At 35.4% G+C, this 8912-nt stretch overlaps 2 protein-coding genes across 3 annotated transcripts; one reads left to right on the forward strand and one right to left on the reverse strand.

Moving 5' to 3' along the window:
* Positions 1-2708: 2708 nt before the first annotated feature.
* Positions 2709-7332, forward strand: LOC148204344 (rhodanese-like domain-containing protein 7). 2 transcript variants are annotated; one of them, XM_088116686.1, is made up of 5 exons: positions 2709-3120; positions 4296-4547; positions 4648-4746; positions 5297-5590; positions 6707-7332. In XM_088116686.1, the coding sequence occupies exons 1-5, from the start codon at positions 2725-2727 to the stop codon at positions 7085-7087; spliced, it is 1422 nt and encodes a 473-aa protein (XP_087972812.1). In that variant the 5' UTR covers positions 2709-2724; the 3' UTR covers positions 7088-7332. The 2 variants fall into 2 exon arrangements, with proteins under 2 accessions (XP_087972812.1, XP_087972814.1); XM_088116688.1 differs by having other exon boundaries at positions 2987-3120; positions 4306-4547.
* Positions 7333-7595: 263 nt separating this feature from the next.
* Positions 7596-8479, reverse strand: LOC124820696 (uncharacterized). Its single transcript, XM_047292448.2, has one exon. The coding sequence runs from the start codon at positions 8257-8259 to the stop codon at positions 7738-7740; it is 522 nt and encodes a 173-aa protein (XP_047148404.2). The 5' UTR covers positions 8260-8479; the 3' UTR covers positions 7596-7737.
* Positions 8480-8912: the final 433 nt, after the last annotated feature.

The raw sequence follows: 8912 nt of genomic DNA on the forward strand, positions 1-8912 counted from the left end.
GCGTCACACTCTCTGCATGCACTCTTCTTCTCCAAAACTCTGATCTTCCATTTCTCCTCCTTCTCTCTAAAAAGCTCTCCCTTCTCTCTACCAAAACTCACCATTTCTCTACTCTGATCTCCATTCAGGCACCGTAGAAGCACTCCCGGCGTCCAGAGCTTCAGTTTGAACCGAACTGTTTCAAGTTCTGAACCGGTAAGTTCTTCTGCTCTTAGCCGTTCGTTCTCTGGTACATGCAAACCAAGTTTTGGTTGCATGCTGTTATCTTGTCTGAACCATTATTGGTTTTTGGCTGTTTGGTTAGTTTGAAGAGTTGTGGAACGTAAGGGTAGAAAGATCTGTAGTCAGACGAAGCGTATTCTGTCTCTAGGACGATCGTTCACGCTCATAGGTAACGGAAGCTTATCTAATTTAATTGTATGTTCGTTTGCACGTTCATTGATAATGAATGCATGTGCTAAGTGGTTGAATGTATATAAAGTATGGATGCTGATATGCTTGTTTATATGGAATATGATTAATTAGTATGATATGGATTGTACGAAGTATGAAATTGATTATGATATGAATTTATAAAGTTACGAAATTTTGTATTAAGAAATGAGTTGAAGATAAATGAATACTGGATATGAAATTTCCCTATGGAAGTGTTTGTTCGTCATTGAACGGTCATTGACCGTTCAGTAATATTAGTAACATTAGTTGAAATTGCATTCTTTCATTTGGAAAGAATCCTAGTTGAGGACGAGCGTCTTCGTGTGGTAATACTAGGCTTAAGCGTTCGGCCAAGCGTAGTTGCATCTGAGTATTCGGTGATAAACTTAAATGTTGTAAATATATGTATTTGTATATTTTAGTTATTTTTAAACACAATTCCAATAGTATCTTATTATATTTATTAATCTTTCTATTATAAGTTTAGTAGTGCTCGGTCTCACACCAAGCTCTCGAAATGAGTAGTGCTTGGTCTTATACCAAGCGCTTGTACTCGTTTATGGTTTGATCTATCTTGATGAAATAACGTTCGTCCAACTTCAGTAGAATTTCCCTTTATCATGTTCGGTCATTGACTGGCATTAGGTTTCTGTATGTGAATTCTTCTAAAGTATGGTTCTTTAAACGTCTTGACGTGTCTACATTCATTGGTTCTGGCCTAGAGCCTCAGTACTTTATATGTTCTTTGAGTGTTGGTTTGAGCTCACGAGAGTCGGTTCATTTAACTGATTCATGTTGTAAGTAACGTTCGGTCATATATTATATAATTGTACTCGGTTTCTTTCTCAATCTCACAGTAACCCTCTCGGTCTTATTCTATTCTGGAACGGGAGACTTCTCTGACTCGTTCCAAGTGTCATCCTAGTTCTGAGTGAGGGTGGAACGTACGGTATTTGATGTCCTTGATAATCTTTGAACAAAGATGGAATTTAAACGATTGATAATGAAAGATGAAGAAAATATGAGATGGATGAAATGTTATGGATTATGAACGAGCGTTCTAGGGAGGAACGACTCATGAATGAATATTGAAATTGTAAAGTATGAATGTGGTTATGCTAAGCTGGCGGTTCATCCTGATGTTCCGTGAGTACTCGTCCTCACGTAGAGGGGAGTAGGTCATGTGTGGGAATGGCAGGAGGTCCTAGTCCTTAGGGGTACTTTGGACAGATAGGACTAACCTCGGGTGGCAGCTGATGAGAGTATTCCAGTTACTACATCACTCGGGTGCACGAACGTCGTAGCTACATAGGATTCATACAGTCCGGACAGTCAGTCTAGTATTAGGCTTTATATGAAACGTATGACTAAATTTATCTGTGTGTTGATGGTATGAATTGTATGTTTGCAACTGAATTAAATTACATAAGCTTACCCTGTGTTCCTCTTGTGTTGTCTTGTTTTGTACGTCCGTCCTTGTCTTTGCAATGATCATCCGTGTGGATGTGAGCAGAAGGAGACGAGCTGCTAGAAGAAGCGCTGGAAGAAGAAAATTTGGTAGAGGTAGAAGTGAAGGCCGAACAATAGGACGTTCGGTCAGTAGTCTAGTATAGTAAGGTGGTCGTTCGATCACCTCCCCTTTTGATTTTATTTGACCGTTCGGTATAAGTTTTGTAAACCGTTCGGTTAAACTTCCTTAAACTGTTTAGTTAATTTCGTAACTCTTTTATGTAAGGCCGTTCGGTCATAACCGTACCTCTTCTTAGTGTAAGACTGATCTGAGTTATTGGTAAATGTAATTATTCTATTATATAGTTTATACTATTATTTTTGGGATGTTACAATTGTTCAAGAAGATATTTCTTGATCTAGAATGTATATTTTAGAATACATTTTAGAAATACCTTTCAAACTATATAATTTGAAATGAATTTAACATAATTTATTTTAGAATTTATAACTCAATATATTTTTATATTCAAATATAGTTTTTAAATTGCATAATTCAAAATTATTAAAAAATTATATTTCTCTGAAAAATATTTCAAAATTTTTAAAAAAAATTATAGATTCACAATTTAAAATTCATTTAAAAGAATATATTTTAAAATGTATATTTTGAAAGATATGTTCGAATTTAGAAATATATTCTAAAATATACAAGCTACCTTATCAGCAAGAAAAAAAAACCCCATGTAGAGAAATATTCTTGGGCCCGGGCGGGGACCCGAGTCGTAGTTTTGGGTTGAAAAGCTTGGCTTGGTTCATTTTACATACAAAATAACCGAAATGGAAGCATATCCAAACGCGGCTTCCATGCTGAGAAGCAGAACCATAATACCTCCTCTTCCACCATTACTCGCCCTCAGTGCAAGGCTTCCATCACCGTCACAGTCACCGTTACTGTCACCCTCCGTTACCCCCTCGGAAGCCACACTATCGTGTTCTGGAACCCCGAAACCCTCGTTCCACAGTTTTTCTCTCTTCTCCAATTCTCACACTCTTCAAACCATGACGCTCTCCAAGTGCTTCTCTCACATTGGGCCCACCGTCCCCATTCCGGACCCACCCGGATCCGAACCCGAACCCGATTCCCCTCTCGTGGTGGTTTCCTTCTACAAATTTGCGGATTTTCCCGATCATGCTCTCATGCGAAGCCCCTTGAAGCAACTCTGTCAACGCCTGGTACTCACTTTCTCTGTTCACTCTTAGCGGATTAGGGGAACAAAATATATACGCTACTTTGTTTTGATGGACAACTATTTCCTTTCTGCATAAATTCTTTGGGAGTACTTGTTTAGACTTAAGATAAACTTGTTCAGAGAAGAAAATCAAAAGGTAAAATGCGTTGGTGCCATGTATTAGCTTAAATAAACTATTCATTTATCTTTTGAAAGTTAATAGAAACGTGTTTCTACAAATCTTATTATTAAGCTTGGAGTGCCGGTAGGAGTGCACGGTGATTATAAATTATGCGAGATCACCTCAGACGAGGACTATGTATGGGTATCTTTGGACAAACTTCTTTATTAGCACTTTTAGGAAAGAAAAATAAGAACCAAAGAAGAATGAAGTTTAGTTTTTTCATAAGCTAAACAGATTAACTTATATGCAAGTTATAATGCAAAAAGAAATATGAAAGAAATTGTACAGATTAACTTAGAAATTCATTTCATTTTCTCTTGGAAATACCTGTCGAGAAGTTTGTCCAAATATGTATAAGATGTAGGCAAATTGATTTTAGCTTATGTAAGAAGCTGAATTCATTTTACCTTATTTTATTTTCTAACAACCGTTTCTAGATAAATTTATATTTATCTAAACTTTCCTATGAGGTTTTCTTAATAAGCAGACCTTAACTGCAGTTTCCATGTATTTTTTTAACTAAACAATTTAAAAAAATGTTAAAATTAATTTATGTACGTAAATAAAATGATGGATTAAAAGGAATGGACAGTTAACATGCTCAACTATACAAAAATAAATGTTAGTTTGAGATGGTTGTGAGAGAAGCTTTTTGACTGTTATGTGAGTATTGTGTCCAAAAGAGAGAAATGGGAGAATATTAAGAACCTCTTATTGAAAGATTAAGGAAAGTAGTCACTCATTTGAATATGATATTCTATAGCATGGGAGTTAATTTGACATGAAGTGTCATACTTGATATTTTCATAGAAGTGTTACATCAACTTCATATCAGAATTAGTTAGTCAGGTAGAGTTAGTTAATAATACAGAACCTTTACCCCTTTTGTATTTGGGAGTATGTCAGTGGTGTAATGTTCAATACAACGAGTTTTATGTAAATTGTTTACTTGGTTTTGTTGAGATGCGGTGTCTCACCCATCTGATGCTACTCAGCGTGTTTCAGGTGGAATTATTCTTGCGCCTGAAGGGATCAATGGCAGCATCTGTGGAACTCGGGAGTCAGTTGAGGCTGTTCTGGCATTTGTCCAAGGTGATGATCGATTGAAGGGACTAAGGCGAGTGGAATCACCTGTTGGTCCTGAGGAGGAGGCCATCCATCATGGTCATAGTGCTGCTTCTCCTCTTGCTGCTGGGGAAGATGCGCCCTTCCGATGGGATCATGTGAGGGTCAAGTTGAAGAAAGAGGTGTGTTTGCAAAACCAAAGAATGAACTCCTTTGTTGACTTTAACTTGGATACTGTATGCAAATAACTTATAGAGTTTTGTTTTTGCTGCATGTTTACAGATTGTTACTCTTGGGATGCCTACTGTATCACCTATTGAAAGAGTTGGAAAATATGTTGGCCCAGAAGATTGGAATGCTTTGATCAATGATCCAGATACAGTGAGTTGCTAACTCCTTATTATCATCGTTCTCATATCTGCATTGTGAGAATTTGTCTGTAATCTGATCTTATAAGCTATGAGGACTTAATTTATTAAAATGTACAGCTTAAATTTCTTGAGAATATTGAATCAAGCTGCTCCAACATTGAATATATTAAATATCTGGTTGTTTTCCATTGCTGGAGGCAAGTCTAAATTCGGCTTTAAAGTTAAACTATGGGTTTTATAACTAAAAAGGTATTGTAATATTCAAACAAATTTAAATGGAGTTTTAAAATATTATATTTATGGTTATCTTCATTTATTTTTAAAAGAATATGCGGATAATTTGTAGAATTTTTACTTCTACAAAGTTGTAATTTCTGTTTGTAACCTCTGCATGTTAGGATTGCAAATTGTTTGTGTTGTGCAGTTAGATAAAAGTTTAGATAATCCCGAAAACTGCAGTAGTTAATTTCATCTAGCAAGTTGCGAAGTATAAGACATGTTATTGCTATTGTACATGCCGTAATGTTAATTTTCATTTTTGTTAACATTCTCATCCATAGGTGGTTATTGATGTGCGGAATAACTATGAAACCAGAATCGGAAAGTTTAAAGGAGCAGTTGATCCATGTACTACATCATTTCGTGAATTCCCGTCTTGGGTAGAGGAGCGTTTCCAGCTTAGCGAAACAGACGATGGTAAGAATCCAAAAGTTGAGGTAAACAATTCAGTCCAACCTGCTGAAAAAGAAATGGAGAATCAAAAACAACATATGCCACGCGTTGCAATGTATTGCACTGGAGGTATTCGTTGTGAGAAAGCTACAAGTCTACTTCTCAGCAAAGGTTTCAAAGAGGTGATTCTCTCTTAAACGTTACTGATTGGTTTAAACAAAATTGTTGAGTTATGAAACGTCGTTTGACCTTTTGTTCATCTTTTATCTGACAATAATTAACATAATTTTCATTTGATAATTCTTGATCGTGAGTGTGTTTGTTTATGCTAAAAAAAGTCATTTAAAGTGATTTTTATATCAGCAGAAATTGATATGTTTGTGTACGGTAAATGTATTCTTCTTTATCTTCTCTCTTGTACCTCAAATTAACTCCAAATTGTTTCAAATAAAAACATTCTTTTTTTTTATTGTTTTTTAAAGTAAATTTATCCAAATATGATAAAGTCATAATAAGTAATTATTTTATTTAAAAAACATTTTTTTTCTTAAAAAGTTTATATAAACAGACCCAATATGATATCTAGGGATTCCTGATTCGGTTTGGAACATATCAATATCAAAACCTTTCAAAAAGGTAAAGTAAAGAATCGATGTTAATCTTATTTATGTTTGAAATGTTGTCAAATCACCAATAGGTTTTAGTCTTTCATATCATAAGCTTATGCAATTCTTGTGAATGTTGGGATGGAAGATATTTGTCAGGTCTTAATCATGTTCATAATAAAAGTCTGTTTTCTAACAAAGTAATACATTTTTGTTAAACTGAAATGATTGTGACGTACTTTTCTGTTGTACCTCTAATATTTTTTATACTTGAATGGAAACTTTAAAGAATTGCTAAAAGCAGGGATAGATGCCCATCCATGTAACCACACTATTTTCGGGCCCATTATTCCTTTCCATTGTAAGGCATTATGACGAGATTGTGTGCAAAACCCACTGTCTTGAGGTAGTGGAGCTTATCAATGATTTGAACTCTAAACTCCATGAATACCCTGTTGTGACCAAACAAGCAGATGTCATAGATATGCCGCGTTATTTTCTCAGGAATTAGTTTACTATGTGATCCAAATTACCACCTTTTTAACATATACAGACTTTGTTTTGATATTTGATTAACAAGTAATAGTGGTATTACCGCTACTTTGAATATGAGCTTTACTAGCTCTAGATTCAATTTAATTACTGTCATATAATATAATGATTTCGTCATCTTTCTATTCCAAAACATCCCAGGTTTATCACCTGGAAGGTGGAATTTTAAAATATCTTGAAGAGGTTCCAGAAACAGAAAGCCTCTGGGAAGGGGAATGCTTTGTTTTCGACAAACGAGTCTCTGTGGAGCATGGCTTGGTGCCAGGAAATTTCAAACTCTGCTATGGCTGTAAACAGCCTGTGAGTGATGCTGACATGGAGGCCCCAGAATTTGAATATGGAGTTTCCTGTCCTCACTGTTTTGCACTGAAATCTGATGAAGAGAAGGAGAGAGCTCGAGCTCGACAAAGACAATTTGAGAGATGGGGAATCATAGGTGGTCCAGACAAGGGCCGCCGCCCAACTACTCAAGAACCGGAAAGTCTTAGCAGGAATCCAAACCAGCTTTCACGTTCTATTTAACTACTCAGTCGGACCAGGAAAGATGAGATCGCTTCTTTCCCATCCATTTTGAACGATTGTTTGTCCTACTCTTCTGCCCCTTGAATTTATTTGGAGTGCATGAAACTATAGATGTATCAACTCTTAAATATGATTCCTTCCATACAAATCATTTGGTGTCTGTCTTGTACGCCCCTTTCTTGACATTCGATGTGTGTGTATTGTTGTAACACTATAGCAAGGCTAGAAAATTTTGTTCTTTGCAATCTTTACTCTGTTACTTAGTAAAATGTTGTGAAACCACTAATTTTATATACCAATTCACTATCCTATAAAAATTTTGCACTAGGTAATATAACTTAATTTTGATATATAATCGACGTAACGGATTACTTGACAATTTCTACATACTAAGTAGTGTATTCAAATTAAACTGTCAATGTTCTCAGGTTTCGGTTTCAGTTTCATTTCACTTGAATGTAGGCTGGTATCTCAACATTGAATGAGCAAATAAAGACACAACATATGATGAAGATAAAGAGAAGGTCTGAGTCCTATGAAATTCATTTGTGTATCTAATCAACCAAATTCTTCGATACAATACGATGGGACACTAGTTTATTTCAAATACAAGTATGGAGTCAAAACGATAACAAAGCTACTTCCTGTTATTAAGAAGACTCCTGTGGGAAACCATCACTATTATGTTTTTTGAGAGCTTGGAATACTTGAGAGCTTCTATCAAATATCTTAGCCCTTCTGTTGTAATCAGTAGGATCTTTTCCCACATCTTCACCCATTATAGCTTCCCTTTCTAAACACTCCAACAGCTCTGCAATCCCCTCTCCTTCTCCACAGTTATGTCTAAACCTTGTCATTCCATTCCTACCCTTGTCATCATCTTCATGCGGTTTCATCTCATCTTCCGCTTCTCTCTGCAAACCCCATTTTGCACACCCTACTACAAACCCATTATCCCCATTATTATTCTCTTTCCGTTGCACCACAAAAGAAGCATGGCTCTGAGAAGAAGTGCTGACCTTGAAGCTCAAATCTCTGGCCATGGTAACTGATGGCGGTGTCACTTTATTTGAAGAGACAAGGGTTTGACATGGAATAGCAGGGTTATAGGAGTTACTGATAGAAAGAGAAGAGATCTTGAGGGAATCAGCAACATACAAAGACCCTATCATGTCCAAACTTTGGATGGATTATGTATGAATGTTCGTGATGGGATACTATATCTGTATATAAGAGGGTTTGAAGCAGAGGAAACGGTGACACGTGTGGTTAAGGTACACAGATGGCATCTTTCTAGAATAGTAACAGGGCTTTCCAGATTTTTTGAGGCCCTCTCAACAACATTCACGTGTTTAAACTTCATGTAACACAAATAACACAATCTGTTACAAAATGTCCTCCTAATTTGTCTGCCAAAAGTTGTTTCTTACCCTTTTTTTTTTAAATAAGTGTAATGTACTACAATTTTCTTGCAGGTGACTGAATTATTTAAATAAAAAAGTTGAAAGATACAATATTTTAAATATTGATGTTATTGTGTCTCAATTAAAATTAGAGTTTTACATTAACAAATTTCTTTTGCTATAACAAAGTACTTCTATAATCAGATGTCATTAACTAAGCATAGATATCATCTAAATAAGTTTTATTTTTCTCTAGAAAGTGATTGTTTAGAAAATTAATATTATCAATATTCTTAATTATCTGCCCGTTTTACTTCAATAATTTACTTAATAAAAAATTGTACTAAAAATTAGGCAAATTATGATGGTGAAACTTAAATTCAATTAAAAAAAGTTACAAACGGTACCTTCGGTATTGTTTC

This window comes from Vigna umbellata, chromosome 1 (assembly GCF_029865625.1).
Source record: "Vigna umbellata cultivar VRB3 chromosome 1, Vumbellata_1.0, whole genome shotgun sequence".
NCBI lineage: Eukaryota > Viridiplantae > Streptophyta > Magnoliopsida > Fabales > Fabaceae > Vigna > Vigna umbellata.